The sequence below is a fragment of the Talpa occidentalis genome, unplaced genomic scaffold (genome assembly GCF_014898055.3).
Source record: "Talpa occidentalis isolate TD23 unplaced genomic scaffold, MPIMG_talOcc4v2.1 talOcc4.17, whole genome shotgun sequence".
In the NCBI taxonomy this organism is placed as follows: Eukaryota; Metazoa; Chordata; class Mammalia; order Eulipotyphla; family Talpidae; genus Talpa; species Talpa occidentalis.
The window spans coordinates 17,848,895-17,865,955 of NW_023601754.1; the positions used below are offsets into that span (position 1 = coordinate 17,848,895).

A 17,061-nucleotide genomic window follows, 5' to 3' on the forward strand; every position below is an offset into this window, starting at 1 on the left:
TTGATTGGTGGCAGGACAGATATCTGGACAATAAACCCTGGACTTTGCAGAAACTTTTCCTGTTCTTATGTTTTCCCATCGCTTCTTAACTCCTGATCTTCCTGTGCTGTACACCAGTGATTGTGATGATGGGCAGAGGGCAGGGAAGCACTGTAGTTCGGAACTCTAAGGCCTTAGGGTGCAGTTTACCTTTGGCCTCAGTATTCTGAGGGGTGAATGTGTCAGGGCCGTTAGGGTGACTGCAGGGGTGGAACATTTGGACATTCACTTTCAGAATAGCCAACTAACTGTACAGCACACCTTGGGTTGAAAGCCACCAGAAGCACCACTTCCCCTCAGTGTGCACATACTGTAATAGTGCTGAAGAGCTCCCGGCTGCTCTGCTGGTTGGTAGTGCCATTACAAACAGTTGTGCTCAATTTGCAGCAGTAGTTGACTCTGCAGCATTAAAATCCATGCCTTTTCCAGCCCATAATACTTAATCAGGTACCTGCCCGTTCAATAGCAGGCACTTGATTAGGTATGAGAATGGAGCTTAAACAAGACAAAGCCCTCTTTTCCTTGATGGGGATATTAAACAGTGCCTTTTATTTGATGGTGATAAATTTTGTGAAGACAAATAATGCAGGGAAGAGAGTGGGGGTGTTAGTTTAGATAGTGTGGTCACCTGGGCTGCTCTATGGGGGTGGTACTGGAGCAGAGACCTTGAGTCAGTGAAGGATAAAACCATGTGACTAGGGGAGTGGGTGGGGGAGAGAACATTCCTGGCAGGAGGGAATGTGTCCGAATCAGCTGGGGAACTTTTTAAACACACACACTGTTTACCTGCAGTGACTTCATTGATCTGGGATGGGGCCCGGGGATCTGCTTTTCTGTGAAAGTTCTCCAGAAGATTCTAGGAAGCTGGGTTGGGGAACTACTCTTAAAATCCATTCAAATCCAAAGTCATTCCAGGATCTATGTGAAGAAAAAAGTATAAATGGTAAGTAAGTAAAACCCATAATCTTTCTAGGTAAGATTTGGAGGCAGGGAGAAAGGAGAAAATGAAGCATGGAGATGAGGCTTCCTCGCTGCTCCCCTGGCTTTGCCTAGTCCACTAGCAGGAGGGCCCTGTGGTAATTGGTCCATGTAGGTGGTGTTTCCTTGGACCTCTTGATACCTCTGGTCATGCCTCACACAGATCTGAGTAAATGCTTTTCTCCCTGCTGATGGACTTCTTGGGTGGCAAGAACCATGAGCTAGACAGGTCTTGTTTTCCCCACCCACAGAAGGCAGGCCATAAAAGGACTTGTCATGAAAGAAATCTTTGGAATATGACTGCAAAACTGGGGCTGACAGAGAGGAAGCAGGGATGGGAGCAAAGGGTCAGCGGAGGGGTGCATGAACTCTGACAGAGGGTTATTGGTGCTTTGGTGGTGGGTCTGTTACCAAACAGGGAGAGGGGCACAGCACTGGGAATGGGGCCTTGACTCCCATGACAGCTCTAAGAAATGTTCATTATTCGAGCGTGCCATGAAAGTGGAGCTCCAATATTGTTTTGTTTCTTTGCTTTCATTATCTCCTTAATTTCCTCCTATTCATTTTTCTCTGCCTCCAAATCTTTTTCCTAAAAGTATTATGGGTTTTACTTATTTACCATTAACATTTTTTTCCTCACATAGATTCTGGAATGACTTTGGGCTTGAATGGATTTTAAGAGTAGTTCTCAACCTAGCTTCCCAGCACCCTCATACCTCCCTGCTCTAAGCAGGTTCTGCCATCCTCTGTATCAAGCCAAAACATACTCGAGCGCATAAGATCTTTAATGGAAATGAACTTTAATATAATTAGTTCAATAAAGACAAGAGAAGGGAAAAAATAGGTAAAATAGTTTCCAAATCAAGCACCCAAAGTTACCCATTCCCTTGTAGGTAAATGTCCAGCCAAACCATTCGCCCAAAGCAGGATTGCTGAGTCCCGAAAGCCTGCCTCAAGTCTAAGGCACCTTCTGGTGGTGACCCATAGGAATGGCACAGAAGGGATCAGACAAGTCTGGAAGGAAAAGAGCAAAATCAAAACCAAGATAAAGGCTGCCATGTAACCTCCTCATGGGTCTCTCACCCACACTGTTTCAAGTGCCTTCTTCTATGTCCCCCAAGTCCCTGGTATAAGCCCAAGGCCAAGAAGCAAGTGTAGCTTTTTCACATGTCTCTCTGCTCTACGTGCCTCCTCCAGGTGGTCTTCTTGCTCTCCAGCCTTCACCCTTCTCCCAGTCTCTTCTCTTGCTTCTCCTCCTTGCTCAATCCCACCCTTCCTTGGGTGGGCCAGGAAACCTGGAACCTCTCCTTTCCCTAGGGTCCACCCTGTTACAGGTGTCACGGTGTGTTGGCCCACATGTGTAGAGGTGTGAACTTACACCCCTAAAACATAGACAGTGTCATAGACCAATATTACCTCATTAAACTTAAACATAGTTTTAAATATTGAATATGTTAAAAACAAAAGGCCTTGTGAAAGGATGCCAAGTACTACCTGCAAGTTTGTATTTCATTAAGCTGAATGGGAACTAAACAGTACACTTTTTTAAGTAGACTATATTTTTTAAAGCAATTTAAGGTTCTCAGCAAAACTGAGAAGAGTATAGAGATTTCCCATCTAGCCTGTGTCCCACTCCCATCATACATAAGCTCCACCTTTATAGACCTCCTCCGCCAAAATGGTATCTTTGTTCCAAATGATAAGCCTAACTTGATGTGGCTTTATAGTCCAAAGTCCATAGTTTACTTTAGGGTTCCTCTTGGTGTGGTGCGTTTTGTGGGTTTGTACAATTGTATAATGTATATTGTATAAATGAATGATGGCAAGTTTCTACCATTACGACTTCATGTAGAGCAGTTTCACTGTCCTCACGATCCACTTTTGACGTGGTTTTGAAGACAAAAATGAAGCTCATGAAGACAAAAATGGAAAGGTGGGGGCACATCTGTAAAATAAACTCCCCATAGAACCTAAGTTTTTTTTTGGCATAATTGGGCAAACGAAGTGATGGACCCAGGCTCCTCCTCTCATATTTCAGGGAGCCTACTCTTGGTAGCTGCACAATTTGAGGGGACATGAATCATTTGAAACCATATGAGTCAGGCCCATGAATCAACCCAGAAATTCTATAGTTGACCCCTTGAACATTACATTCTCTTATTTTCTTGTAGAGTGTTTCCATGCTTTTATTGGACACAAGCTTTTGCATCAGAGGGGATGAAAAATCTCTTCAGCTTATTCTCTGTCACAGTTACATCAGATCCCATTCAGCACTTCTAAGATGATTCTTGGAAGAGGATGACCAGGCCTGATGATCTGGGTTTTTTGTCTGGGCGTTTAGTCACACTGAACATGTGGGTACTATTTTTTCCACACTGAACATTTATCACAGTGAGAAGCCATTAAGAAGACTGCATACAACCAACAGGTTTCTTTGGCTCTATTAATTCTGACTAAAAGCTGCAATCCTCTTTTATTGATAAAAAGCTTTGAATACCATCTTCATTACCTAGTAGCCACTAACTTTTCTTAGAAGACCTTTTTTTTTTTTAGTATTGTTAAGAAAAACAAAAATTGATTTTGTTTTCACTTCTGTTCAGCTGTATTAGGACAGGAAATGAATGCTTGGCCAGAGGACCAGTGGCTAGAGGAAAATGCACTTACACTGTGTAATGTACAGAAGGCAGGTTAGAAATACTAGATAAGTGTTTGGGTTGCTGGACATCACTCTCCCATCAGAGTAGGCTGTGGGGCAGAGCTTAGCAGTTTAGCCCAGAAAAGTCCAGGGACGGGAGACTTTCTTGAACCTCTTCTATTTACAACAAAGAAAACAGGGTTACTGAGGAACCATTTTGCCCTAGAAACAGAAAACAGGCAAGCATGGAGAGTTGTATCCGAACACCTGCTGCCCATTTTTATAGTACTCCCAATTATTTCTAGTTTTTTCAAAGAGTGTTTTGATATTTTAAGACTACTGCATCTTGGGCCTCCCCGGTGGCGCAGTGGTTGAGCGCTGGGTTGTGAAGCTGCCGGCGACCTCTGCGGCGCCGGTTCGATCCCCGGCTGCTCCCCGGCCACCGGAGGAGGGTCCCACATGGCGCGCAGACCTCTCCTGCCGCCCGCTGCTCCCCTCAGCAGTGTGCTTCGGTCCTTCTGCCTGCTCTGCTCCCCGCTCTGGCTCTGGTGAATTCTCTCACCCTCCCGCGCTTCTGACTGTACCCAGTGCATGTATAAACAAACAAACAAACAAATAAATAAATAAAACATGCTTCTATTAAAAAAAAAAAAAAGACTACTGCATCTTCTAGGAGAGAGTTTATAAATTGACATCATATACTAATAAAAGCTAGAAAAAGGGGAAAATCTGGGGGTAAGCATAAGGATCTGAATGTCAACCATAATTAAAACAAGGCTTTGTTTTTTAATCTTCAGATGTTTAGAGACTTTGAGCAATTGTTCATTTGCATGGACTTTGAAAGAAATAAGATTTCCTGGAAATCTGAAATGGTTGGTGATTATATTTAAAGTGGTCCTTTTGCTGACCTCTTAGCCATCATCTATATGCTGCCACCTGCTCAGAAAAAACCATGCACTTTCAGCATATGACAGTATACTCACCTTTAAACACAAAAACCAATCTAGCCACCTGTATCAAAACAAAAAAGGGGCAACAATGGATAATCTTCTTGTAACCCTTCTCCCTATTAGCCCAGTTCTCCTCCTCCCACTGTCCACAGCCCACGTGCAGGTATGCTTGTGTGTTTGCACATAGATTATTTTAAAATAAAAACAACTCTAATTGAAGGTTGAGGCTTCTCCATGTGAACACATTTTGGAGCTACTGTCTTTATAGGTTAGGAAACTCTGTCTGGATCTCATCAGGAGAAAGAAACCACACAGTGCTTTAAACAAGAAAAGTTTAAAGAATTATTAATTTCAACAGGATTGGAGTAAGGAGAGATTGGCTGGTGAGAAGTGAACTAAAATAATCCAGGACTAGCCAGTATAAATAGCAGTCATTGACCATGCCCGGAGTGGAGATCCACACTTTATTGGGCAAGGCATATTGGGCAAGGCATAACCGTGGCTCACTGTATGGCTCAGAAACCACACTGGTGAAACTTGGCAGAATTCCATGCAGAGGTACCTGGGAAAGCATTCACACTGAGGTGTCTCACCAGGAACAGGATGGCAGTCGTTTTCTTCAGGAGACTGCTGCCTAAAAGGCAGGCTCTGAAACAGTGCTATCGCAGTGTCATAGTGGATCAAAGTACAGTACCCAAGTAGAGGACATTGCCAGGTCACTGTCTATGGTTCTCAACCACACACATACTCAAGCTCAGGGAACAACACAGGGATATATTTAATAAATGGAAAACAGAAGAGTTTCTAAGGACACAAGTGGCCAGCTATTTCACCCCAAATAGTGTCCACAGTGTCCAGAAGTCCCAAACCAAAGGCTGCTTATTCAATATGGCACTGTCCCATCATCACGGGCTTGGAGATGGTGGCACGCCAGCAAGCAGTGGGCCAGGATCCAACTCATGATGGCAGCTGGAGGTGCTCACACATGGGGCCACTGAGATGACACCACAGCAGTCCACAACAACAATTTAAAGGCCAGGCTGCACAACTCCAGATGTTGGACTGGATAGCAACAGAGGCAACAGCATCAGGACGTATTGCTAGATGATCAGAAGTGACCTAGACAGAGTGCCAATCACCTGTCAACAGTGCTGGACAACACTGGCCAGTAGTGCCAGTCACCACCCAGGAGGCAGTGCCAGAGACACCAATGTTAACAGCTCTTTTTGAGTTTTTGCCCGCACCAACAACAAACAGCTCTTTGAGACACCAGGCTGAGGCCTATGGTGCTCCTTTCAGAGGCAGGGCCAGAGACAGGTACAGCAACCAAGTCTCTGTGACAGTCTTTGGCTTCTCTTTTTTCCTCAGAGGTTGGCTGCTGAATGCTGCTGCTTTCTTCAGAGGTCAGCTGCCAATCCTTCTTTCTTCTTTGTAGGCCAGGAAGAGAATACTACTTCTTTCTTTAGAGGCCAGGAACAGCATTTCTGGCTGACTCCTGCCTTGTCTTATATCCTCTTTCAAGGTCCCCCATCCTACAAACCTGATTGGACCATTTTCAATCTGACCATTTAATACCAATCAGCTCATTCTTGATTTTCGATCTGAATAATTAACTAATGAGTTGATTTAACCTTATCAGTTCATTCTGCTCACACCTGATTGTTCCACTTTATAATCCAGGTGCCAAATATAAAAGGGAAAATTTGGTGCCTGTACAGCTCGTTGATGGGGTGTAGGCTCAGAGGAGCTACAGCCAGAACTGGCCTCAGGCTGGAGACGCTGAACCTGCGACCCCTTCAGTGGGAATGGGTGTAAGAACCTAAAGCTGGGGGAGGCACCTGCAGCAGCACTGGAACATGGGTCCCAGCTCTATTGGGAGTCACCACGTTGACCCAGGAGTCTACAGGCCTCTCTTCTGTCTGTGGCTCCAGGGAGTGGCAGTGCTGGAGCTGGCCCAGTGGGGCCCATGTTTCTCCTTGCAACACTGAAGCAAGGGCTGTGGGACTAGCTGTTGCCTCCTGTGCCAGAGCTTACCAGAGGGATGCTGCATGCCCTAGGGTAGCATGGCAGGAAGGCCACTGCTGCCTGCTATCACTACTGCCCTTTGCTAGCAGCCTGAGCCCTAGTGGGGCTGCTGGGAGCAGATGGTAAAAGGCCTATCACATGCTGCCACTTGCACTGGCATTCAAATCTGGCTAGTACTGGGGCAACCATCAAGTCTGGCCCACTGAGCTAGGTCTGTAGCTGTCCTGCAGCCTCCTGTTACAGGGCAGTCTGGGTGCTGCCCAGAGGCAGTGCTCTAGGTGACCAATGGGAAGCCCCTGCTCTGCCTCAGGAGTCAGAGGGGCTCTGAGCTCAAACCTGGCTGGCTACAGGGGAGGTGCAGCCCTCAGGCAGCAACTCCCACTGCCACTGCTGCTATCTACTGCCTTCAGCTCTGGGTGTCGCTACCCAGGCAGCAGGCCTTGGCAAAGCCAGGTCATGTCCCACAGCTTGTGTCATGGGGCTCCAGTTTCAGATCCATCATGGTGCTTTCCAGGTTAGTAGGCCAAAAACAGGGAGAAAACTCTTTCTTCAGTGCTGTCCTGGAATGCTTAACATCATCCCTGTTGACAGAAAATAAAAGGCTCACATCCATTTCACAGAACACACACATAAAGGATAAATTTGGAACTATGAGACAATACACTGATCACCAGGACAGTGACTAAGAACTTCAAATAGTCATGACATCATGAGTGAAACATGACTGGGAGATGTGTCTGCTGCCCAAAAATGTATATGATGCATTTCACAGGTATCATATACCTATATTGATGACATAGATAATGTTTTTACCATTTATACTATTTTCTCTCTTGATTGAGAATTCACTGAAATCTTTTTCTGCACTTTTTTTTTTTTTTTTTTTTTTTTTTTTTGGTGGGACCCTTGCCAGCGGTCGGGGAACGAACCGGCTCTGAAGAGGCTGGCAGCCCAGTGCTCAACCGCTGCGCCACCAGGGGAGGCCCTTTTTCTGCACTTTTAATAAAAGTGCCAAGCATATAGATAAACCCAGGATGCAGCAAGCATAAACAAAATGTCTTTTGAGTAAAACCATTAACTCAAGCCATATAGGCAGGACTAGCAGATATGAAATACAGAGAGGAAACAAAGCTAAGAATCCTCTTTGTACCTTCCAATACATTTTACATTCTATCAATTTCATCCTCTTAAAGGTCATCCAGACCTCCTCCTGGCACCCCAGTGAACTGATTTCCTTCTACTTGTGCATAGGTGTTATCCTGGACCACCATTCCCTTCACGGAATTCCTGTGTTGGAGCATGTCTTTTTAGTCTCCTCCTCCTCTTTCTTGATCTACTCCTTTGTTTGTTGAGGGCACATTTTCCAGCAGCATACTGGGAAAGGATTGCATGGGAAATAAATTGTGTCGAGACCTCATATCCCTGATAATATTTATTCTTTCCTGACATATAATTGGTAGTTTGGCTGGCTATAAAAATCTATGTTGGGCCTCCCTGGTGGCTCAAGGGGTCAAGCACAGTACTGTGAAACTATCTGCAGCCTCTGCAGCATGACTTCAATCCCAGACAGCCAGGGAGCTACCCACATGGTGCAGCAGACCTCTCCTGTCTTGCCCACTGCTCCCCTCAGCAGTGTATTTCAGTCAGTCTTCCTGTTCTGCTCTCCACTGTCTCTGGTGAATCCTCTCACCCCCCACACCTCTGGCCCATACCCCAGTTCTTGTATGCATAAGTAAATAAATCTTTAAAAAATAATAAAAATAAATATCTGTGTTGGATATAATTTTCCTTCAGGGTTTTAAGCCATTTCTCCATTACTATTTGAATTCCATTTAGAAGTATTCTGATTCTTATTTCTTTACTTTGATACCTTTTTCTAGATTCCAGTGTTTTGTAGTATTATGCCTTAGAAAGGGACTATTTTCTTCCATCATTAAAAGTGCTTGTTGGTAGTATTCTTTTTGGCAGAGTGGAGGTTTAATTTGTCTCTCCTATTTTCTACCTTTGTCTTTCTACCCTCTTTCCTGGGAGATTTCTTCAACTTTTTATTTTGACTTGACATAAGAAATCTTTTCCAGTCATGAAAATTTTTACTGATCCCTGGGCATTCCTGCTTATGGCATCCTGTTCTTGTTTCATTAGTATAGTATTCACTCTTTTCTCTCTGGGAATGTTAATGAGAGATTTTCTTTTTTTCCTTAAGCCTTTCATCTTTTTTTTTTTTTTTTAAACGATTTATTTATTTATTTATACAAGCACTGGTACAGTCAGAAGCGGGGGAGGGTGAGAGGATTCACCAGAGCCAGAGCAGGGAACAGAATGGGCAGACTGATGAAATACACTGCTGAGGGGAGCAGCGGGCTCGGCAGGAGAGGTCTGCGCACCATGTGGGACCCTTGCCAGCACCCAGGGATCAAACCAGCACTGCAGAGGCTGCGGGCAGCTTTGCAGCCCAGCGCTCAACCGCTGCGCCACCAGGGGAGGCCCTAGCTTATTCTTTATTTCCTCCAAATTGCCTTTTTTCTGTTAATTTTGTTTCGGTGGTTCTTTCTCAGATATCTTTTGAATCCTCTCTGCTCAAGTTAAAGAGCAGGGCACTAAAGCAGAATTTCTTTTTTTTTTTAATTTAATTTTATTTTTATATTCCCCATACAATTGCAACTCCCTTATTTTAATTCCAATCTCTCCCCGTGCCCCCCCCCCCAGTATTGTGTCTCTGGTTCATAGTTATTTGTTGATTTTTTCTTTCTTATAGTTATTCTTTTTCCTGGTCCCTTATTTAGGTTTTCTACATTCCTGTAAAGAAGAATTTCTTAACCAATGAGCCAAAAATATTTTGTTACAGGTGTGTGACAGTAACAGTGGTGGGGCCTGTTATCCACCCCTGACCCACTCAAGGCCTCATCTGTTTACCCCAGAATAACAATGTGTTTTCTGCCGTGTGGTGGGACTTGAAGTTTCAGAAATATTGCTCCAAAATACACTGGAAGCTCAGAACCTGTAGGTTAGGCTTATTGCCTGTGGTTTCATTGTTGCATGACCAAGTTGGGTTGTTTTCTTAGTGAGATCTATGTCTGCATCTTTAGGTCTTTCCTTTTAGGCTGGAGGACATAGGTCTCGTTTTCAGCATTTTAGAACTAGTATTGAGAAAAAAGACATCTGGCCTCAGCATTCACCAAATACTCTCTTAACTTTTAAGTTTTTGGTACAGGCCACCTACCCTCAACCATATCTCCCTGTCCAGAGGACCCACCCTCAGCTTCAGAGTATACTTCCACATCTTCCACAGGCTGGAGGAAGGATCTGGCATTTTATTTTTTTTTTTTTTAAGACTTTGTCAATCTGTTCTTCTCTTTTAACTCGTCGCTCACCTGTCCTTCCACAGCTTTCTTGACTAGCAGTTCCAAGCATTTGGTGATCTTAAGTGCAATTGAGGTTCTGTCATGGCTTTCCTCACTGCTGCATCAGGAATATCATTTTGACCTTGGGAAAGATAACAGTTCTTAAATAAGAGACAGAAAGTGACTGTGAAAAGCTATTCTTCAACTTGTTCATTGTCTTGAAAAAAGGACCAAGTCCACTGAAGATTAATATCAAGAATATAATAAAGAATTCCTTTACCTTGTATGAGGAGTATAATTAAATCAGTTGAAAAATGAACGTGTGTTTTATGGAAGAGGAAACACATGTGACCACAAATACATGAAGAGATGCTCAGCACTAGGGCAGCAAGGGCAGTGCAGATTACAACCACAGAGACCACATCTCACTCACTCCATCGGCAGAATTTAGGAAGTGTGACATATCTAAATGTGGTAGAGTTTGGGGTGCCACAAGTTCCCTTAGACAAAACAAGTGAAGCTATAAACCTCTCTAGCTACTTTGAAGAATAATTTAGCATAATTCTATTCCCAAGGGTATACCCAAGAGAAAATCTTTTACATAAGTTTTTACATAGTACAAAAGGAGATGTATGTAGGAGTATTCACAGCAGTCCTGTTCACAATATCAAAACCTGGAAATTGGCCAGTGCCCATCAGCAGGAAAGTGGAATTTCATACAGCAGAAGAAACCTCTGACATGCAGCAATAGGAATGACTCTTAGCAATTGAATATTAAATTAAAAAGGCTTGAGAAGATTACAGATAGTATGAAACATGTTAATAGTTATGTACAGCTTAATATGCATACATTTATAATAAATGAATAACTTTGTATCTTACATATCTATTTCATGGATGCAATAATAAAGGAAAATGTGAATACAGAATTTAGGATAATAGTTGCTTCAGGTGGAGGAAGCACAGGAATGAATTGGTGGGGAGGACCATTTAGTTAGAAGTGAGTTATTGTCAAGGTCCTAGCTTTTATTTTGGGTGATAGGTTTTTAGGGACCTTGTTACATTACTGAAAATAACAGGATCATTAAGTACATGGAAAACAAAAATGACCCTAAAGGGACTGGGGTTCCCAGGGTGAAGTAGAGATTCTTGCTCACATACATTAGCTCTTTGGTTTTCTGTTTTGTTTTTTAAGTAGTAGCATTGTGGATCCTGTAACAAATGTTTTGTTGCTGAAAGTTATTTTAAAAATACATTGACCTAAAGTTAACAAATTAAGCTTTCCAGATGGGGTTCATATATTGATAAGTATCATATACTTTATATTTAGTGCATTAATATTTATAGCTATTTCTGTTCTTTCATAGAAATTTTACATTTTTTTCCCTTTCTTAGGACAAAGTTAAACTATAACCCTCCAAAAGATGATGGATCAACCTATAAGATTGAACTTGAAGGGATATCGGTAATGGTTATGAGAGAGATCCTGGATTACATCTTCAGTGGGCAGGTATGATGAGAAACAAAGGAAGGAAGACTAAGTTGAGTCCCCTCGAGCTCAGGGTGAGGGTCCCCTTTCATCCATTCTGTGATGAAGTAGTGCTGTCATCTTCATCTTCTGTCATTGTGCCCTTGACCCAAGACTCCTGCTGTTGATGGCACCCACATGTGTTCTTCAGGGCTCTGCTCTTAAAGGAAAGGCAACTAAATGAGACCTTACCCAGATGCCAGGGTTTGTGTTTACTGTTCTGACTCCACCTCCTGCTGGGGAATAGCAGCTCCACATGTGCTCCCTGCGCTGCTGTCTTTCTGTGTTTTGTCTTCAAGCATGATTCCAGTCTTGCTCTGTACCACACTGCTGGGAATACCCTCTGCCTCTGTAGCATCTAAAGGGGAGTGTGCTGGGGCAACGGAGGATTTTGGAGAAATAAAGAGGTCCAGATTCACACAAACAACACCTACCTGCATTGTATTCCAGATGTCTTGATCCTGCTGCCTCTGTCCTACCTCCATTCTTTCTTCCATATTTCCTTATGTACTCTGTTCCCACTTGTTTTCCAGGATTTGAAACACAGAGAAGAAAGCCATTTGTGATTAGACTTCTGTTTCTTTGCCTTCTTCCAGCCTCTATCCCCATTATGTCATCTAAAGTGTCTCCAAAGGACTCTGAAGAAAAACCTTAGGTGTGACCTTAGGTTGTAACTAGTTGTTACAACAAAAAAGGGTGTGTTGTCTCTTACATGGTTTCATGAGAGTGCTTTTATCTGTCCTCGGAGGTCTTGTTGCCTGCTGCTCTCTCCTGTCACTTCTTCATCGTTCTTGTTTCACTTGTCCTTTTTGTGAGGGCTGTGTCGCCCACATATTTTCCTAGTATATACTGAGAATGCTGCTTACCTCCTCTGAATATATTCATTCTGTCCAGAAACAAACTTGGTGACCGTCATCTTTTTTGACATTTTTGGCTTGATTTCATGATGTTAACCCTTTCCATTTTCTCTGAACACTGAGTGGTGGTATGATACAAGGTTACGTATATGTGTGTATGATTGTTAAAAATAAATACAATGAGAATTCGTTTTGGGGAAACCCTTAAAATACTGAAGATAACCTATAACATCACAAAACAGGGTTTAGGAACCGTTTCCTGTCTAACCTAAAAGTTGATTCAGCAGCAGTCACAAGTTATAAGCCGAGAGGAACATATTAATGTTGTCTTGAAACGCTCTTTACATATTGATTTCTGTGTTTTGTTCCCAACTTAAATTAATTATGATTTAAAAACCATAGTCGCAATATAAGTTACAACAGACTCCTAATTTGGTAGTTTAGTTTTACCAACTTGAAATGTGGCATTTTTTATATGCTCATGTTTGAATAGTCCACAGCTATCCCCAGTACCTCATGGCTACTTTTAGTACCTCGTAGTACTTGTGAATGGGAAATTTATTCTTACTGTGGCTTACTGCACATATTTCTTTCCACAGTTTTGTTGCCCAGTTTCTCAAACGATTTATGCATTTTTCTTTTTGGTATCTCTGGTATAAAATGTAGAAATTGTTTCTTGCTGTATTCTGCTTTGAAATCTCTCCTTCACATATTCATATGTAGAATAAGTTCCTAGTCTTTGAGAGTACTGCATCCCTTGGTTTGTGGCAGTATATGAAAGGCCCATTTCTTTTTTTTTTTTTTTTTTAAATAATACATTTTATTTTTATATTCCCCCATACAGTTGCAAACCCCCCATTCTGACCCCAATCCCTCCCCTCCCGCCCCCCACCCCCCCAAAAAGTCTCTGGTTCATAGTTTTTTGTTGATTTTGATTTTCACTTTCTTATAGTTATTCATTTTCCTGGTCCCTTATTTAAGTTTTCTAGATTCCTGCTATGAGTGAGACCATTCGGTATTTTTCTTTTTCTTTCTGGCTTATTTCGCTGAGCATGATCCCTTCCAGCGCCATCCATGTTGCTGCAAATTGCTTGTGTTTATCTTTTTTGAATGCTGAGTAATATTCCATGGTATATATGTACCACATCTTCTTGATCCAGTCATCTATTTTTGGGCATTTGGGCTGTTTCCAAAGCTTAGCTATTGTAAATAGTGCTGCTATAAACATAGGGGTGCAGGTGTTCTTTGGAATTGATGTTTCTGTGTCCTTGGGGTAAATACCTAGGAGTGGAATTGCTGGATCATATGGAAGCTCTATGTTTAGTAGGTCCAGAAATCTCCACACAGCTCTCCATAGTGGTTGGACCAGTTTGCACTCCCACCAACAGTGTAGAAGAGTTCCTTTTTCTCCACAACCTCGCCAGCATTTGCTGTTGCTAGTTTTTTTAATATGTGCCATTCTCACTGGTGTAAGATGGTATCTCATGGTAGTTTTGATTTGCATTTCCCTGATTACAAGTGATGTTGAACATTTTTTCATATGTCTGTTGGCCATTTGCATTTCCTCTTCAGAGAAGTTTCTTTTTAGCTCTTCTGCCCATTTTTTGACTGGATTATTTTCTTTGTTGTTGTTGAGTCTCATCAGCTCTTTGCAGATTTTTGTGATCAGTCCTTTATCATTAGTGTTGTGTGCAAAAATGTTCTCCCAGTTGGTGGGGTTTCTCTTTGTTTTTGTTATTGTCTCTTTTGCTGTGCAGAAGCTCTTTAATTTGATGTAGTCCCAGCTGTTTATCTTTGCCTTCACTATCACTGCTTTGGGTGATGTGTCTGTAAAGATGTCTTTGATGTGCAAATCACGTAGTGTTTCGCCTATATTTCCTTCTATGTATTTTATGGTTTCAGGTCTTATGTCTAGTTCTTTAATCCATTTTGAGTTGATTTTTGTGTATGGTGTGAGGTAGTGGTCAAGCTTCATTCTTTTGCATCTAGCAACCCAGTTTTCCCAGCACCATTTATTGAACAAACTTTCTTTGCTCCATTGCATAGTCTTTGCTCCTTTGTCAAAGATTAGTTGACCATAAATCTGTGGGTTTATTTCTGGATTTTCTATTCGATTCCATTGGTCTGTGTGTCTGTTCTTGTTCCAATACCATGCAGTTTTGATGATTATGGCTTTGTAGTATAGTTTGAAGTCTGGGAGTGTGATACCTCCATTTCCTTCTTTTTTTTTCAGGAGAGCTTTGGCTATTCGGGGTTTTTTGTGATTCCATATGAATTTCATCAATAATTGTTCTATTTCTTTGAAGAATGCCATTGAGATTTTGATTGGAATAGCATTGAATCTGTATATTGCTTTTGGTAGGATGGCCATTTTAATAAAGTTTATTCTTCCATTCCATGAACAGGGGATGTCTTTCCATTTCTTTGTGTCTTCTTCTATTTCTTTTAACAGTGTTTTATAGTTTTCTTTGTATAGGTCCTTTACCTCTTTTGTTAGATTTATTCCCAAATATTTGATTTTTTTTTGTTTCGATACTAAAAGGGATTTTTTTTTGATTTCTTCTTCTTCAGATTTATTGTTTGTGTATAGGAAGGCTACTGACTTTTGCGTGTTGATTTTGTATCCTGCCACTTTACTGAATTGATTGATGAGTTGAATTAGTTTTTCTGTGGAGTTTTTAGGGTTCTCTATGTATATGATCATATCATCTGCAAATAGTGATAGTTTGACTTCTTCTTTTCCTATTTGGATTCCTTGTATGTCTTTCTCTTGTCTTATTGCTCTGGCTAGGACTTCCAGTATTATATTGAAAAGCAGTGGTGAGAGTGGACATCCTTGTCTTGTTCCAGATCTTAATGGAATTGCTTTCAGCTTTTCACCATTGAGAATGATACTGGCTGTTGGCTTGTCATAGATGGCCTTTATGATGTTGAGGTATGTTCCTTGTATCCCAAGAATTTCAAGGGCTTTTATCATGAATGGGTGCTGCACTTTGTCGAAAGCTTTCTCAGCATCTATTGATATTATCATATGGTTTTTATATTTCTTTTTGTTGATGTGTTGGATAACGTTGATTGATTTTCGGATGTTTATCTTTGCCTTCACTATCACTGCTTTGGGTGATGTGTCTGTAAAGATGTCTTTGATATGCAAATCACGTAGTGTTTCGCCTATATTTCCTTCTATGTATTTTATGGTTTCAGGTCTTATATCTAGTTCTTTAATCCATTTGTTTCCTTGTGTCCCTGGAATGAATCCTACTTGGTCGTGGTGAATTATCTTATGGATACATTGTTGGATTCTGATAGCTAAAATTTTGTTGAGGATTTTTGCATCAGTGTTCATTAGGGAGATTGGCCTGTAGTTTTCCTTTTTTGTGTTGTCCTTATTCGGTTTTGGTATTAGTGTAATGTTGGCTTCATAGAACGTGTTTGGTATTGTCCCTTCCTTCTCAATTTTTTGGAAGAGTTTGTGAAGGATAGGCACTAGTTCGTCTCTGAATGTTTGGTAGAATTCATTTGTAAATCCATCAGGTCCTGGGCTTTTGTTTTTGGGGAGGTTTTTGATTACCATTTCAATTTCGCTAATTGTAATTGGTCTGTTTAGGTGTTCTATTTCTTCTTTATCTAGCTTTGGGTGATTGTAGAGTTGTAGGAATTTGTCCATCTCCTCTAGATTGTTGAACTTGTTTCCATATAACTGTTCCTAGTAGTTACTGATTATTCTTTTGATTTCTGCTGTGTCCGTTGTGATTTCTCCTCTTTCATTTATTATCCTGTTTATTAGTGCTTTCTCCCTTTTTTCCTTTGTGAGCCTGGCTAGGGGTTTGTCTATTTTATTGATTTTTTTCAAAGAACCAGCTCTTGGTTTCATTGATCTTTTGGATTGTTTTTTTAGTTTCAATTTCATTTATTTCTGCTTTAGTTTTTATTATTTCTTTTCTTCTATTGGTTTTGGGGTTTTTTTGTTGTTCTTTTTCTAGATCTCTGAGCTTCGAGATTAGGTTGTTTCTTTGAGTTCTTTCTTGTTTTTTTGATGTGAGCTTCTATTGCTATATATTTTCCTCTTATTACTGCTTTTGCTGCATCCCATACATTTAGGATATTGGTGTCCTCCTTGTCATTCAATTCAAAGAATTTTTTAATTTCTTCTTTGATCTCCTCGTTAGTCCAGTGGTCTTCCAGTAGTGTGGTTTTTAATCTCCATGAGGTAGGATAGTTCCTTGCCTTCTTTTTATGGTTTAAGAAAGGCCCATTTCTTACCTTGACTTACTGCCGTGTGGAAAAACTATAAGGGGGTGGGGGAGGAAGCAGTAATCATAAAAGTGAAGACAATTAAGGAAAAGTAAATGTTAATAGTTATTTTTAAAAATCGTGCACTAGGGATTTATCCCAGAAAGTTGTTTGGAGGCCCCGATGTATTCATTGTGCTGAATACAGTGTTTTGGTAGGTATTGAGGACAAGGCTCTGAGGCATTATAGCCCTCTCTCTCCTCAAGGGACTTATAGTCAGTTTGAGATACCTTTTAGAAAAAGAGTAAACACTGTATATTTGGAGGCAAGATTTTTAGCAGTTCTGGTGCTATTATTTAAAGAAGCCACCTTCTTCACGTTCCCATAGAATGCAGAATTTTCCATTTCCTAAGCATTTCTGTCATTTAAAGCATTTCTCTCAATTAAGCTGACATGAGCACCTAGGTCAGTCTAC

The 17,061-nt window shown here is 41.4% G+C and overlaps 1 protein-coding gene across 4 annotated transcripts in view; it reads left to right on the forward strand.

Annotated features, from left to right (window-relative positions):
* The window catches only part of GAN (gigaxonin), a 59,832-nt gene that overhangs the window by 18,147 nt on the left and 24,624 nt on the right, over positions 1–17,061 (forward strand). For all 4 annotated transcript variants that reach the window (XM_037516218.2, XM_037516220.2, XM_037516219.2 and 1 more), the window contains one exon: positions 11,364–11,478. In XM_037516218.2, the coding sequence (XP_037372115.1) occupies positions 11,364–11,478 (115 nt within the window). The remainder of the gene's footprint in view (positions 1–11,363; positions 11,479–17,061) is intronic.